The following is an 18,009-nucleotide window of genomic DNA, read 5'->3' as shown; positions in this document are numbered from 1 at the left end:
GCAAGGGACAATAAATTCCTCATTTCCCCTCGTCTGCTCCTACTGAACTGAAAGTACTGAGAGAAAACTCCTACAAACATTGAGCAGATGAGCCCACCTGTGACACATCATCAATGAAATGAAACTGACAATGTGAGGAAAATGGATGTATCTGAAGAAAATGTATAGGGGCTGGGCCTTTTACTTTTTTTTTCCCCCCTTATAAACAGACTATAGAAGCTGAGAAGTCTTTTGTTTTAGTGTAGAAGGGGAGTTCTGATCACATTTCTTAATTCTTAAATCCATGAGGTAGTTTTCAAGACATTGCTACTTGTTAGAAACCATTTCTTGATAAAAACCAGTAACAGCTCCTAGGCAGGGTGGTAGAGTTGATCTTTAACATCACTGTGCAAAGAGTGTAAAAAAGAATGTTCAATGTGCTGCAAAAAATTCATATACAAAAAGCCTAGGTATAGAATGATACATTTTATTATGTATCAGTCTATTTACACAGTCTGTATTTTAAGTATTATTATTTTAACATTAATTATAATATGGACCAAATAATAGATGCCAAAAGCAGTCTGGCAAATAAGCAAGAAAACTAGCATACTATTTTATATACACTTTTCAGTACAGTGTACTGCCTATCTTAAGCTGTGGTTTTACTGTGACCTGGGGAGCAGCTTGATCACATCTGTCCTCGTATTTTCAGGACACAGAGCCACTGTTGGCCCCATACTTCCCACCTCAATTATTGAGACATTAAGGATTAATTTAAAGAAAAATTCAACTGCTACATGACAACCTGCAAGAACTACAGACAAGCCATTCATAAAAGTAATAATTAAAGAATAATAAAAATACACCCCCCCTCCCTAATAATTTAATAATATTTCAAGTGTCTTAAAATTATTACAAATAATGAAAAACTGAATGGAAATAGTTATGATTTTCCATTTGGTTTTAGTAAGAGGGCCATAAGAAACCATGCAGTCTAGGTGGAAACTGAAGTTTGGTTTAATTCTTTTCCTAGGGAATTCATGCCATCAGCACATATGGCTTCACTTAATGACATTCAGTTTAATGACTCTGGATAATTACTGGCCTACATAATGTAATTCTCCCAGGATGCCAAGAGAAATCTGCACAATCATCAGAAAAGACTTTGGGAACGGGGGTGGAGAACAAAAACGAAACCCAGCCAGAAGCTCTGCTGTAAAAGTTAATCACTGTAATTCACATTTTGCCACCAGTTCTCAGGTACAAGTTCTTTTATGCACCATCAAATGATCTGAACACTAATTATCGCTCCTGTCTTCGACAGACACAAACACTCTTAATTTGTGGTTATTTTCTTTTCTTTTGTCACCAAGTTCTTTTTAAGGGCCAAATTCCTTTTCTTCTTGCTCAGAACACAACTCCAAAGACACTACAGCTATGCCAGCATCCACAGGCAAAAAAAGTGAGAAGAAAGGATAACAATTCAGAACCTGCTACGAGGAACAAGCCAATTAAGCTGTTAATTTATCACAAAAAGTAGCCTGTTCAGAATCATCCTTTAGTCTCCCCTCTCCTTCAGCTCCTGGAAGCAGGGAGCTGTGGGTGGATTTTGGCAGTGCCAGCTCAACAAGCCTCCAAGCTGCTGTGCCTCCACAGAAAGAGCTATGGGAGAGCTGGGAGCAAACAGCTGGAGGTTTCCTCAGGTCAGCACTGCTGCTCAGTGTGCAGCCACCAGTGGAGAACACCACGAGAAACAAAACTGTGAGGCATCAAAGATGTTCTAGTCATAGAAAAAAACAACCAACCAACCAAAAAAAAAACCTAGAAAAAAAAAACCACCAAAAAAACCCCCAAAAAACAAACCCCCCAAAAAACCAACCAACCAAAAAAACCCAAACCCAAAAAAGAGGGAACAGAAGCCAGACTGCTTTTTCTCCACCCCAATAAACCCTGAGGGTGCAAGGACTGCCATACATCTCAAGTGTCATGGCCCATCCATTTCTGCAAATTCCTACTACTCCTTTTCAGAAAGAGCTGCATTTTTAACACCTGATTTTTAAATGAAACTGGAAGAACACAGCCAACTGTTTTCTTTAGCATGAAGCCTAGGAAGTCTTTACTTGGAAATATCAGTAGCAGTCCCCCAAATCCATTTCAGTATCTTCAGAGAAGCATCAAGTATATTAATAGAAATCAACCAGAGAAAATACCATGTTTGGAAACAAAATGATAATGAGACAATATCCTAGACTTAAATTTGAAATCAAGTTGCAAACTACATCCATGGAAAGCAGAGATGAGAGCTGCCAGGGTTTGCCTGCCCTCCAAAGATGTACAAAGATGCCATTCCCCTTAGATTCACCTTCACAACAAAGCTTCCAGGACTTACATGGAAGTTTTCCAGGCCTCAAGTTGCTTCTGAAATAATCCTTCCAAACTGAAATGCTACTGACAACTTCAGCTCTTGGTATAATTATTTTGTATTTAATGCTACTGCTAGTTATATTCAGACAAGTACTGCAGGGCACTTGGTAAATTCTAATTAACATGAAAAAATACATCTTTGTCTTAAGAGGAAAGGGATGAAACTGTAGATAGCCACACGATATAGATTTCTGCCCTCAAGAAAGGGGCACATGATAACATTGCCCATTTACCCAAGTAAATCCCCCTGCATAATGGTTTCAAGAGACTTACTCAAGTCCTTCATGCACACATTGCTACCACACAGAGTAATTTGGGTTGGAAGGGACCTCTAAGGGTCACCTAGTCCAACCCCCCTGCGTCACCTTCAAACAGGTGAGGTTGCTCAGAGCCTCATCAAGCCTCACACTGAACATCTCCAGGGATCAGGAGACTACCTCCTCCCTGGGCAACCTCTGCCAGTTTTCAGCCGCCCTCGTGGTAAAGAATTTTTTCCTAACATCCAATCCAAATCTACTTTTTTCTAATTTAAAACCATTGCCCCATATCCTATCACTCCAGGCCCTTTCAGACAGTCCCTCCCTTCCTGTAGGTCCTCTTCAGACACTGGAAGGTCATTCTTTGATCTCTCTGGAGGCTTCTCTTCTCCAGGCTGAACAACCCCAAGCTCCTTCAGCTGCTCTTTGTAGGCTGACATCAGTCTCAAAAGACCTGGGTGAGATCTCTACCAACTGAATAGGAGCTCCGGTCCAAAAATGGCCATCCAGGAGAAGCAGAAAACCAGACCAAACCATTAATAGATTTGTCAAAATTACCACGACAAAGTACACACAGTTTGGCACATTACAGTCTCTATGACAACCCCTGTGTGCAGCTACTGTATGAGCTGTAGTTAAAGTGACTGACAAGCACCAAGCCTTGCAGAAACGTAGCTCTGCTCAAAATTAAGCAAATATTGCTTCAGGCTTCCAGCCTGTAGGCATTATAGCTGCACACTCAAAGCAGATGTGCCTTAAGAATAAAAATGCAACTCTCAGGCTCCACAAGGCAAACAAATTACAATGACCACACACCTTACTTGGAAGAGCTTTGGTGTTCTCTTCTTGTTGCTACTATTGACAGAGTATGAGGATTTTTCAGTAGGAGCACTGCATACTTCTTGGGAAACAGGCAAGGAAAATGGTCTAAAATACTTCCTGCCTCTAGCAGCTCTGATTAACTTGTGAAGTGGGTATCTGCTATGTGATCAAGACATGTACTTGGTATTGCAAATTTTACAAGTGGCAAAAGGAAGAAAGGCAAGGTGACTGTGAGGTGTCACACCCACAGGCTTGCAGCAGGATGAGATTAAAATTTACATGCTAGCACTCCCAAGCAACTTGCTCTCAAGTCTCAATCATCCTGATTGAGAGCAGATTTCTGAAAAAAAAAGACTGGGGGAAAAATGCAAAACACCTGAAATGCAGGACTGAAAAAGAACTTCACATTAAGCACACGTATTAAATATGTGTACTAATTAAATGGGGAGATCTTTCTGATCAACAGATGAACCGTAGTTCTTGCATGATATTCCTTATAAATACATTAGGCACCTGTTTGTCTTATGTTATTTTAACAGCAGCAGTATGGAATATGCTCTTCAAGACACTGTTGGGTGTTACCAGCAGTAGCTGATGTAAAGACTAAATGTGACCCTGATTTTCAAGCATTCTGCCCAGGGTGATCTTCCACAACACTGGTTAACCTAAGCTCAAACCTCCCATCAGCATCCATTCCTTGTTTGACAGGCTAGACAGGGAGACCAGGGAAACGAGTGTGGAGGGGTCAAACTCATAAGAGATGGAAATTACCTTGTATGTGAGACTGCATCACTCAGACTATAAGCACTGTTCTCCCTGGTCAGAGGGTTGGAGGCTGGCTGACTCTTGCTGTGAATGTCCAGGCTCAGTGAAGACTCCGTTTTCCGATCCAAGTGGCTCTCTTTCTCCAGTGTCCTGTCTGCAATGGACACCACTTCACTGGAGCTGTGCCAGAGAGGTGTCACTTTCTCCTTTGTCAGTCCTGTACGGGGAGATGTTGCTGCTCCCAGGGAGGCAGTGCTGCCGTGGCTGGGTCCGTATGAAGTGGTATCTATGCCACTATCAGCTGAAGTCCCTTGCAGGTAGTTGTAGCTGTTCAGCTCTGACTCGGTGCGCTCCCCACTGTCGTACCACTTCTCATCACTGTGAGCACTGGAGGCATTGCTAGAGAGAGTATTGCTGCTGGAATGGCTGGAGTAGTGGCTGTCAGACTACAGAAGGAAACAACAATCCAAGAAAAACCAAACGAAAAAACAAACAAACAAACACAACCAACCCCAAAACCAAAACACACTTGTAGGTTTATTTCAGAATTAGGGTAATAAAGGAGGAGGAAATAAACGAATTCAAAAGTCACCACTGCACAACAGGAGCTCTTTTATCTTGAGGTACTGAATAGATACACTGAGGAGACTCATCAAGGCTAAAAATTTTGTTCCAACACAGTGCAAGTGCTCATAAAAAGCTTTCATTTGGATTTGGAAGCTGTGCCTTAACTCTTCAGGGCAAGCCTGAGCTGTTTGTATTTTGTCCAAAAATACTTTTCAGTTTCATTTCGAAAACAGTTCTGCTCAGCCCAGCCCAGTTAAACGGGTCAAGCAGTGTAGACTTTGGCTCTGTTTACATCTAATACATATATTTAAAAGTATGAAACAATTTAATAACCCATTTGTCTCCCAAAAGGTTAAAGTAGGGCAAAATAACCACTGCTCTTCCTATTCCTTTGTTGTAGGGTATGTCCTCCTCAGCAGGAGATTCCTTTCCAATGACTGAAATGTCATTTAACTCATCTGAAACTGTTTTCCAAAACTTGCAAGAAAGGAAGCTTTAATGCAATGCTTTGAAATTGGCCCACTGGGGCATGCCAGCATCTGACTGGTCTGTGGGCTGTCTGGTTACCACCAGTGGTTTCAAAGAAACTGAATGGCCTCAGTTACAGAGTGGATATTGGTGGAATATCCCATTATAGGGACAATTTCTTGCCAAACACTCATCATTGCTTAGTAGCTCACCTACTTTTGGGCTGTTTATATCCATCTAAATTCTTTACTTTTAAATTTCCATCTACAGAATCTACCTACATTCTGGTCATCTACATAACCAGAACTGAAGCAGCTTTTCAGTAGGCAATGGACTTGTTTGGTGACCAGATGGCCCAGGAATAAGGGAAGGGATAGAAAGGAGACTTAGGAACATCTTTCTTATTTGTCTACCCCTGAGTTTCACCAAGCAGCCAGGGGCAGAGGTTCCAGCCAAATATGACAGAAATGAGAAACTGAATGTATACAGAAAGCAAAAAAATTCAGCATCCATATTTCTTATTATACTAAAGCAGGAATCAACATAAAACCAGAAGGAATATGAATAAGCTGATCTGGACTTCCAGTTATCTCCAATTAAAGTTACTGCTCTTCATTAAGAACTGCATCACTCCCCCCCATCCATCTGTCTACATAATAAAGATTTTCTTTAACAATGACTAAGAGAAGAATGACAGCATCAGTAATTCCAGTGCTCCTCTTTCCTCCCCAGTTAATGAGTGATGCATTATACCATTATACAGTCAAATATGACTCATAGAAAACAGGTCAATCTGAATATAAAGACTAATTCATGCTCCTAACAATAAGAAGACAGGTATGCTGGTACTGGGGAAGGTTTTGTTAATTTTTTGTTTATTTTTGTTTGCATTTTGTTGTTGTTTTTTGGTTTTTTTAAATAATGAAGATGTGTTGTTATGGATTAATAACCTAAAAGTAACACTGCCAATTCCACTGAAAGAAGAATGCTGGTAAGCAGGAGCAAACAACAGGAACCAATTAAAGACTTTCTCACACTTGATCAAATGAAATTGTTAATTTCAGCAGAATCACACAACACAACCCCATATTCTAGATGAGTGTACAAATATAGGAAAAAAACTTAAGTGATGCAGTTTATTGTCTAATTTCAAGCCTAAAGGGTGGGGTATTTTTGAGGCTAGTGACCTAATTTTCAGGACATTTTAAATTTTACTGCATTCATCCATCTCTCTGTATGTAAATCAGGAAGTGACAGCCTTCAAAAGATGCTAATATCTAACTCTGTGGAAACAGAAAGGCAGAATTCACCATTTAGACACTATACACAAATAAAACAAGACTGATTTCTTTTTTAAAGCAGGATTCCAGCAAACCTTTCAGAATAAGTCTCCCAGCAGTGTGCAAGTTAGGTTATGGAAAGGCAGAAATAGATCTACTAGATGAAGAAAGTGGAGAGAATACAAAAACAAATGCAAGATGACTGCTCTGTTTCAAAGAAGCACCTGAGTGCTGAATTATAAAACATATTAATGAACTTCAAGTCTCACATATAAGGGCTAAAAATAGCTTTACAAACTCCCCTGAATCTGCTTCTTATTTCAAGATCATAGGAAAGAAGTTGCTGTTCAACTGGCAACAAAACCTTATCAGCAAATATTTCAGGAGGATGTGCTTGGCTTCTGTAGGATTTAGGGAACAAAAGGGCTCCTTCTGGCTCCTTCTTCCTCCATGTTCTAGTAGGGACTTTCCTTTTTTTAACTGACACTCAAAAAGTAACTTTGAACAACATTTTTGGTATCAAGAGCTTGTGGAACAAAAGCAAAACATTAAATAATTCCTTTTACAGGATAACTTACATGACCCTGCTTATTTGGAGACAAGTGAACCACAGGATCCTGTCTCATCAGTCTTCCACTGGGGCTTTCTCTGAAGGATGGCAGCACTTTGGATACTGCTGGGAGATGGCATGTTGGTTCTGTAACACAGCACACAGGGATGCACTGAAACAAGCTAAGAAGATGTCAAACCTACATTTACACTGCAAGTTTTCCAGTACTACCATCAGCCAAAAACTTCGGATAGCTAACACCGAATTCATTATAAAAAGACCCAAAATATACTGTGACAAACCACAGGTGAGTGGTTTGCCTGGTGTAAATCACTAAGACTTCATGAAAAACCAGCAGCCAACACCCTGGCTTTCATCAGCACAACCTGAATGGAATTAGGTGCCCACTGTCTGACAGCACTGTGCCAGGCATTAAAACAGCAGAACCATTTCCACAGTGCACTGAATTTGTATCACTATTTGCACGTTGCCTGTGGACATGGGATTAGAAACCCTGCAAGATCACCATTTCTTTGTAGGGTATCCTACACAAGGCAGGATGACAGCAGAATCCTCCTGTGATCACTTAATACCCAGTGCAACTACTACACGTATTTCTTGTCAAAGATGAGTTAAACATTTTCTAACTGAAGAGGTGACAAAAATCTGTTGAAATCACAATTCTCTTAAAAACTGTGAGTGCAGAAACTGCACAGATGTACAACAGGAATACTTACTAAACCTGACCTGACAAAAGTGGATGGACTGCAAACCAGTCATCTTACATGGACATTCACAGGAGTGCTCTTTGCCAACTAAGCTTTTCCCAGGAGATAATCATGAAAGGTCTTGAGGGTGTCCAGACACTACTCATCAGGTATGTAAGTAATTGCCTTCTCAGAGCCCAAGGTATTTTAAAAGAATTACTTTCAGTTGTTACCTTTTACACACATCTTCTCTCCTGTGGTTATGCAATAGTCTGTGCTTCTAAAAATGCTGCTTTTAAGTAGAATGTGTGCTCAGGAACACCAAGAACTAAATAATATCCATGGTAATTAGCAGTGCTTTCCCCAGCACAGGTAGTTTTTGATATGCAGCATTACCAGCTTTTTAAAAAACAAATTTAGGTAGGGTTTTTCTGTTTGGTTTTTTGCTTTTTGGGTGTTTTTTTGTTTGGTTCTTTTTTGGGCTTTTTGTTTTTGTGGTTTTTTGTCCATTTTAACTACTACAAAAAATAATTAAGGGTGAAAAAACCCAAAAATCAAACTTGACTCCCCCTGGCAAGTGGTAGCAAGCAGTGTTGGTGCACAAAGGCCTTCTGTAGCTAAAAATGGGTGAGGAAGGAGTATGTGGATTCACTGCACCTAGTGTCTTATTTACCTTCAGACAGATTATCCCAAGTGGAAATGTGGTTTTTCTGGCATAAAACCAAACTTTCACCTAGATTCACCAGACTGGCAAGAGTCTCCAGTCAGGGATGCAGCTTCCAGCTGTGACTCTATGAGTGCAGGACAATACACAAGATATAAAACAGGGATTATGTGTCAGTACACATTTCCCATCTTTTGCCAAATGCCAGAGCCATCTCTTCAACCACAGCATTTCTTCTGTTCTCTTTGGCCTTATTTATTTTGCTAATAAGGTGACACCTGACCCTGTACAGCAGAACCTGCTGGCAGCTCCACTCCACACCAGCATCAACACCCAATGTTGGTGCAAAAGCAATGCTGAGCAGAAGATAAGGGTTCCATGTGTCGTTACCATCACAACAGCATCAAAACATATGTGATTAAAAACTGTTCTGTCAAAATGAGAACTGCAGATCAGAATATTCACAGCTTTCTAGTGAGAGCTGTGGGGGGAACTGTGAGGGGGGGGCTGGCAGATGGCTTCAATAACAAGGCACAGCTCCCTGAGGTTGGGAAGGTATGTGAAGAACGTAGATTTCCAGAACTTGGGGTTGGCATTTGGTTTAACAAACTCCTGATGTCGCTGAACCTTACTCTGTGTTCAGCACTGGTCCATTTACATAGGACAGAAGTTGTGATTCAGTAAGATGACCTACATGTGCAACAGAAAAAGTATGGAATAGTTTAATTTATGGTAACAAAGAAAAAAAAATAATCTGCCAATCCTGACCAGAGTCGTCATATTGAATCAGAGCTGGTTTTAGACAGGGGATCTTCACTGGTGTCAGACTCCTTGGTATCCACCCAAGTCAAGTCACAGATGTAGTAAAAGGTCTGTGCAGAAACTTCAGATGAAGGTCTAACAATGCAAATTCTCAGTACCCAGCTGTTTTATGTAGTTAATATACTCCCTCAGCTGACAGCTTAATTGCCAACTGCAATGAAAATGTATATATTGGAAGACGATTACCAAGCTATAGATTTACTTCACTATTTAAACTTCAATTGCATTTTTTCCATTTTGTACACAGTATTTTTATAGCTTCAGTGATCAAACAATCAATGTGCCTTTACACAGCACCATTTGAATGGCAGTATCACAAGCACTTTAGACAAACTAAGCAAAAATTAAACTAAGCCAAGCCACTTGGGAGAGCAGGTAAGGACAAAAAAAGTCCTCAACAGCAAGACATTAGTAAGTGCATCTACCCAAGGGCTTCTAAAAGCACAGATTATTTCAGAGTAAGAGCATTAAAGTAGATTTAGTCACATTATCAAATGAAGAAGTGAAATCAGTTCTTCCTCAGGTTATTCTCCTAAGTCTCAAGCACACAGACTGCAGAAGATGTGATATACTCCAGACCTAATTACTCATCCTGAGGAACAAGGTGGACTTCCAAGGACTTTGACAACACAGGGCTTGAGAGGGTTCTTTCTCTGCATGGAGAGGCATTGCCAAGGTCACCTTGTGCTTAGCATCACTTGCTAATTGTAAAGAATTAATTACCTACCCATCTGGTCAGCAATGCTATCCTCACTCCTCTGCCAGCTGGGTGTGGATTTGCCACTGCCCCCCGTGTCGGACTGTGTGTTCTGCCTGTCAATGGAAGCAGGGGATCTACGGCTGATTCCAAACCTGTGGTGACACCCCAAAACAAAAACCAAAGCAGACAATGATATTAAATGCACACAAATCTCACAAAAGGGGGAGAAAAGAGCACTTTGAGGAAGCTACTGTCAAACAGCAGGGTAGAGCAATGCATAACTTAACTGCTCGATAGGTTTATAATGCTTTTCCATTTAATTTTTGTGGCAGCTCTCAGGACCCTTTTAGTGCCTTTAATTATAAGATTAAAGTACACATTAATCTATTGAGCATCTTTGATCAACTGGTTACAGTGCAAACAAATTTAAGAAGATGACAAAAAAACCCAACAGACCACAACATCCAGAAATAAAATATCAGTTTTCATTTATATAGATCTCTCCATGAAAAGCTGACCTGACCATCACGTGGATACAGAAAAAATGACCACAAAAGCTGACCAGACCATCACATGGATACAGAAAAATGATCACAATTTGGATAAAAGCTGCACAGGGAAATGAGGTATGTTTATTGGGAAAAGGTATCAAGGATGGATTCTTTTAACTGGAAAGCACTCTCCTGAACGAACCAAAGTGAGCATCAGAAACTCTTCTGGGACAATCCCTTGGGTTTTAGCCACTTTTATGGGTTCTAAGCAAAAGACAGTAAGGTCATGCCTAGGGGATACAGACATGTATGCAAATGGTTCACTTGGGACAGTATCACACTGTCAAATATGTTGATTAAGCTGATTGATTATGAAGCTGACTGCATTTGTTATGGATTCCCAAAACATGGAGTTACAAATTCTGCAATTTATTGTGTTCTTATGGTATTAAAATAAGTTGGGTGGTCTAGTGTAAAATAAATGCAGTTGTAGGAAATAAGGGAGACCTGCAACTTATTGCTGTAGAAGAAAGCCTGTACTGCAGAAGGAAAAGTGTATTCAATGCACTTTGTAGATCCTGATTGATTAATCAGATAGATTTTTGAAAGCTTGATAAATATTCAGTAAACTCAAGGAGAAAAATATGATGACAAAGGAAACACCCAGTGCTTTGGTGCCATACTGAAATTTATATGCCTTGTACACTAAAAGCCTGCAAGAATTAAATTATAATGCTGTATTACATACAAAAAACTTCCAAGTCTCTAGGAATGATAGTTGGGTTCAGAATTGGCAGGTCAACCATTACGAACTTGTCAAGAAAAATGCATTTTTGCAGTGTTTTGTGGGGTTTTTTTTGGTTTTTTTGGTTTTGTTTTTTAAATGGGACATATTCTGAAGGGGAAAACAATTCTGCAAACTCTATACGCACAGAGTAACACCCTAAAGAGTTGAAACAAGCTGATATATCCCCTATAAATCAATGAGTTTCTGTAGCTCTATGTGCCTAACATAATAACAGAAAATCCCCACACTGTACTCTCTGCTCACTCCCCTAGATATAGACTGGCCCTGTAAAACAGACATTTGCCCAGCTGTCAGCATAAGATCATTGTGGTCACCCCATCTGAAAGTTCATGTACTTGGTTAACTCAAATGAACCCATCAAAGAAGAAAAAAAAAAGGTCCCATCATAAAATCTGGGTCTTCTGCATTTTACCCAAATATGATGCTACTTCCCACCACTCCCCTGTTACAGTCAACACATGGTTTGGTGAATAAAAAAAGTAAAGGAAGCCTGGATACACCTGCCTTCTGATTATAAAGTAGTTTAAACTGTAGTGGCATTAAGGAGTAGTGCTTTTCCTTTTCTATTCACACAGAGTAGCAAGGATCTTACTGAATATCAATTAAACAGATGCACAAAAAGGCTAAACAAAACACTGCAAAATCTGATTAAGTCTTTAAACACTGATCCGAGGTCATTTTCATACTTTGAAGACCCATAAACCATTTTGGGAAGGATATCTTTTCACTACAAAATAATTAGAAGTCATCAAGAAACCTTGGGTGTGATGAAGTGACAAAATATTTACTTTCTGTGCTTTGTTCCTCTTACCTAAACCCCATAATACTCATATTCTAAAAGCAGTCAATTTTGCACTCGGAATACTTTATGATGTGGGATCTTTTTTTCAAGATTATAGATATATAAACCCACCATGTTTCTAAACTTTTTTTCATTAAAATCATTGTTCTACTAATTGAGCAGTAAGAAAGGTCTTTAGATTGCCCTTTTATTGCATGAAGTGGGCTATTTAAAGGCACGAATAGTAAAAGTAGGCAGTGCTGTATTCTATGATGCTTAAATATACAGACCATTAGGGTATGTAGGAATGAATTAAAAAAAATATCAAAGGAGAAATCAATCTGGGTTAAAAGAACAGTAAAATTGTTTAAATATACATTTTATATATTTGTCACAAGGAGAAACCCATTATTTAATTATTTTTGAATGCCATTTTTACATTCCCCATTATTTATGACACTATAGATACCTCCAGGTACACACAGGATAACTATACAAAACACACACAAACACATCCAAGACCAATCTGGATATTCCTGAGAGCAGTGAAGTTTTTGTTTATACCCAGGCTTAGGATACAGACCAATAATCTACAAGAGGCAGCAGCTACTGCTCTAACTGAAGTCTGACAGAAGTTGGACTCACAACCATGCTCCCAGTCACTGAAGTTTCACAAACTTCCCAAATCTCTCATGTTATACAAGAAGAAATACACAGAATGTGGAGTTGAGATTTCCTGCACTTGGAAATGGCACACCTCAGGCACACTGGAGCCTCATCTTGGGAAGATGACCTTCAGGATATGGTGCTCCCTACTCCAGTCTGTCCTTCTCTGCAGTATCTTTACAGCTGAATGCTGAAATATCTCTCCCCTGTTTTAACAACATACAAGGGCTAACCCAGCCCTAGCTGGTGCACTGAACAGAGCTGCCTCGATGCACGTGGGACTGCAAGGATTTTTAGTAATGTGACAGATATTAGTTTGCTTATTGAGGAAAGGGAAAGTTTCCTTCATTATTACATGTTTCATGTTCTCTTTTCAGCCTGGTAGAAAATGTTTGGGAAGCTCTGAGAAAACATAATTTATGTGCACAATGACAGTATGGGAGGTAAAGTGCTTTTCCTGTTAGAATAGAACATAACAGTCAGATGACTGGAATTTAATAAGTTCTTATTAAGAACTTAAACGTTCTTCTGAAGTTCATACATTACTTCTTTCATTATTCCATCTCAAGTGTTTTGTTGCACCAAATTAAAGCCCAAAAAGCCTGTATAAACCAGGTTTCTAGGACACATCTCTGCTGAACTTGCTCGAAGAATGTGGTAGTGAACGTATGTGTAAAATTGACTTATAAGATGAAAAAGGATGGTGCTGCTGTGCTCTGAGGCTCATTCAAACCAAAACCCCAGCGTGTCTGAAAATCCCTTCCTCCTCAAGCAGTTACAGTTGTGATGGTCTAAGGACATATGGCAGCAATGCCATTTTTGTAGAGAAAATGATGTAGTTGGAAAAGAGCAGACGAGGTATCAGGAGCACAAGCTGCTCTCCAGAATTCAAGTAACACATAAATACTGCTGGCATCAATGAGCCAGGAAGTGTGCAGCCTATGAAGAGGTTGAGTGCTTTCTTCAGCTGCAAAGCTCTGGACATATTTCTGTTTAGTTTCCTTACAGCAAAGTTTAATGGGTTTAGAGCAAAATCTTCTCATGTCAGTAGGATTTAAATTATGACCTGGACAACCCTGACAGTCTTATGAATAAAAGCCTCAGTGAAGGTGTGCAGCAGAGAAGAGATGGCCTCTTCCAAAAACCTGAAACTGAGCCATGGGGAGAAAGACAGAGAGGACAAATCCCCAGTGCCCTGGAGCAAGCAGCAGCACTTGTTCAAAGACATTCTCAGAGCAGCATTCTGTGGACTGACAAAGAGCAGTGGCCCACGAGGGGCATCTCAACAGGCTAAAGCCACTGCCTTGTGCTAAGCACTTCCTGACAATGGTATTTAAGATTACTACTACTGTGGTTTTTTAAATAGTGAAAAATGTACATCTGCTTTATAAGGCACCAAACCAGAACAAACTGCACACAGTGACCTCCATTGTATTCAAGAAGACTTCAGAAGGAAGCTTTGCAGTGTGAACTATCAGCAGTTTTGCCCCCTTAACTTCTGTACAGGAAGTAATTTATAGTGTGACAGACAGTTCTCCTGCTCCCAAGTGCTTTTTTCCCTACTTGGAGATGCTTGATTTATTTCTCTTTTCAGTGTGTTTTCTGAAAATGATAATAGATCTAATTTCTTCCTCTGCAAGTTGCCCCCCACATTGACAATGGATAACTTCAGAGTTTGATGATTCCTGCAAAGCTGGAAGAGAGCACCTTAAAACAGGGTAACTGTGAATATGTGACAAAGATCCTCACTGATTCAGCAGCACTTCTATTCCTACACTTTTGAAGTCTTACTTGTGCTCAACACCCCTTTTCTTCACCTATTAGCACACTCTGCAAAGTCCCAGACCTTTATCAACTTTAAAATCTAAATCTATGAAGTGAAGCAATTTGCAACATGGAATCAGTCTGTTTAATGAAGATTTTTAAATCCATAGGGTCTCTTCGTATAGTAACTGTAGAATCAGAGTGGTTAGGTCACACAGGGAGGAAGGAAGGGACTTTTAGCACTGACTTTTTCAAGAAGCATGGCAGCAGTACTTGTAAACATGTTTTCATGCATGTGAACAGCCAACAGGAGGCTGTTCAAGCACTTCTTTAGTTTAACACATGTGACAACAAATGGAATAGAGAACAAAACAAAACAAAAACTGCCTAAGAAGAATAGAAAAGTCTGGTGCCTACCCTTCTGGCATGGATTTTTGTCTGTAAGTGCCCCCAGCAGAGCCAGTCTCACTCGAGGAGGATAAGTTGCTTGGAGAATTACGGCACTGCTGCGACCTCGCTAAGGCAATGGAGGAAACTGTGACGTAGACATCAGAACCAGGAGACAGCCTGCTCAGGGAAAAGAACCAGAGAGGTCAGCAATACTCTACAGCAGTGTCCAACTGCACAGCAGGAGGAACAACACCACCCAAAGCAGGAGAGACAACACCAGGAAAAGCATGATGGACACCACCAGGCAAACATCAGCAAAGACCGTGGCGTCACGGAGACAGCAGAAATGAAATCAGCTGAAGGAAATCAGCTGAATCAAATGAAATCAGCTGAGGGATCAGACATTTCCCTCTAATTAATCTATTGGAAAACACAGAAAATCAGCTGCAAAAAGCAGAATGCAGGGGAGTCAATAAAGAGAGGCGAGCATGGGAGGAAAATCCTGCCACGTAGTAGGGAACCAGCTCAGCTTTAGAAATCCTGATTTGTTTTTACAGATAATGGAATAATGAAGCATGACATTCCTCATCCAAATACCAAACAGAACAAAATATTTCTAATTCTCAAAATCAAGTCCTGCCTGGAATTTAAACTAAGTGTAATAAGCTGTCTATGCAAAGTGTTCCAAGAGAATCAAGCTTATTCCTACATCACCAAACATTAAATCACAAGGATTATAATATGGAATGTTATTTACAAATACTTTAACATCCTCCTGAAAAATCTTCACATTCTAATATAAAAATCTCAATGTATCAGAATTCCTTTTCAAAATAAAGACCTGAGCCATCTGAAGCCTTCTCCTCTTGGAATAACCATATGGCAGATGAATGGGCATGAAGTGCCACAGACCTGGGCAGGATGGCTGGCAGGCTCATACTGCTCACCTTGCATATCCCCTTCTGCAGTTGAATGCTTCTTTAAGATCATTTTCTGCTTTGAGCATTTTGTTTCCCAAACCCCAACCAAATTAACTGCTGCTAGCTAGGTCTTTGTTCTATTTTTTAGCAAGTGAAGCCACTCATATATATGGTACATCCACATGTATAAGAAAGCATACACAGATCTCAGCTGCACATCTGTCTCCCCCTTCAATATTTTGCAAAAAAGCAGTAAACTAACAAAATGCTGAACTGACCAGACATTCTGATCATCTAGAACTTCATGAAGTGCACATGATAGCAATTGTCTTCTCCAGCCACAACAGGAATGATCTAAAGCCTGATCACCACAAGCAGCATATTGAATTCAGTAACTCCTTTCTGACCTTCCAAACTGAATTTAACTTGTCTTATGTTTATCAAGCAACAATTCTGACATCTTTGATTGCAAAGGACACAGTCCAAGAGTTGGAAACCTGGGCACTTTTGAGCAAAGCAGTTCATGGCAGACTTATAAAGAGAAAAAAAAATTTTGGCCAACAAAAAGAGTTTTAATAGTATTAAGCCATCTATTTAGGCACACACATTTACACTCAGTTATGCTTGCAGAGTAATACACAATTTAAAACTTTTTCCCCAGTACTGAACTAGAATTTATGGTAAGGAAACCAATTTACTTCTCAAATAATTTCTATAAAATGATTTCCTATTGGAAAATGCTTACATTTTCACTTCAGATTCAGCTATGCTTTTTCTTTACTTCCTATGCCTTACCAAAAGTGACAGCACTGTTCAGAAGAAATGTCAAGATTTCAAAACTATGTCATGGAATTATAACTCATTTACAAAGATGAGAGAGCCTGAGGACAAACAAAACTGTATTACAAATGTGGCTGGAAGACCAGCAGTGATGGACCAGTCAGGCAGGACATCTTGTTATTTAAAGCAGCAATACATTTTGTAGGTACAGTACACAATAGCACTAAAAAACATTACTAGGGAAAGACATTACACTTTATGTGAAGCATATATAATTAAGACCAAAGGACTTGAGTAAATTAGTTCAAATTGACTTTTTGAGGTGCTTTGAAATCTATTGATGAAAGGCACTTCTCAAAACAAAAGGAGTATTGTGTTAACAGTATGGCCCTATAGTCAAGAGAATCCATGCCTGCCTTTTATTTATAATTAAAAAACAAACTAAAGCAAGCTATTACTCATTTTAAAAGACACCTTTAAGAAGACATTCCAAAATGGTTATGTGCATGAGTCCCATAATTGAATTAAAAGGCAGGCCAAGCATCCATTGCATTAAACAGACACAATTACATTACAGCCAAGTGACCTGGGGTCACACCAGGCATGGCACAGCTTCTAACAGATCCAGCTCATCCTGAAGGGACTGGCTGAGCCTTGCCAAGCACAGGAAGAAAATCATCTTTTGTGAAAGCAGTGAGGGAGATGTGCCTATATTTATTTTGTTTTGTATGACAATGCAAACATCCTGCTCTTAATTATTTTCCATGTCATTAGCTGCAATTCCTCCCCATGCCTTCAATCTGCACAGGGATGCAGCACATCCCTCACACAGCAATGCCAGCTCTGTCTGCCTATGGCCCAAGGCAGTCTTCAGCTATATGAAGATACACAGCTGCCTCTTCCCTCAGGACCTCTGCCCAGGGCAGTTTTATTTTGTGTTACAACTTCTGCAAGAGCTGCACACAGCCTGGAAGTGAAGGAGGTGCTGGCAGAAAGCAAAGGATGGCCTTACAGGGAAGGCGTTTCAGTGCTGACTTAGCAAGCTGAATTCCTACCCTGCAGCACTCCAATGTGACCACTGGCATATTTGTTAAAGAAATTTTTTCATTCATTGTCACTAATTGGAAGTTTCTCAAAGGCCCTGTCTTGATTCCAAGGTCCCATTTACTTCTGAGTTGAAAACTTACCAAAGCAGCTGAAGTCAACAGAAGCTGTAATTGTAATACATAAAATATTAACAATGCCAGGCACACTTCCAAATATGAGATGCCCGAAATTAGGCACAGTGAATAATCAGAACATAATTTCTCTGCCTTTGTTCTTAATTTGAAAAGGGCCAAAGACATCTCTTCTCACACAACAGTTTTGAAAATCAAGTTTAATTAATTACCCGTGAAGCAC

General features: G+C 39.8%; 1 protein-coding gene across 5 annotated transcripts in view; it reads right to left on the bottom strand.

The window, feature by feature from the left end:
• SIPA1L1 (signal induced proliferation associated 1 like 1) overlaps positions 1–18,009 on the bottom strand; it is a 228,744-nt gene that overhangs the window by 14,673 nt on the left and 196,062 nt on the right. For all 5 annotated transcript variants that reach the window (XM_030451666.1, XM_030451665.1, XM_030451669.1 and 2 more), the window contains 3 exons: positions 10,036–10,160; positions 7,144–7,262; positions 4,257–4,696 (listed from right to left, as the gene is read on the bottom strand). In XM_030451666.1, the coding sequence (XP_030307526.1) occupies positions 4,257–4,696; positions 7,144–7,262; positions 10,036–10,160 (684 nt within the window). The remainder of the gene's footprint in view (positions 1–4,256; positions 4,697–7,143; positions 7,263–10,035; positions 10,161–18,009) is intronic.

The sequence above is a fragment of the Calypte anna genome, chromosome 5A (assembly GCF_003957555.1).
Source record: "Calypte anna isolate BGI_N300 chromosome 5A, bCalAnn1_v1.p, whole genome shotgun sequence".
Classification (NCBI taxonomy): Eukaryota; Metazoa; Chordata; class Aves; order Apodiformes; family Trochilidae; genus Calypte; species Calypte anna.
This window is presented reverse-complemented; position numbering and strand designations above follow the sequence as displayed.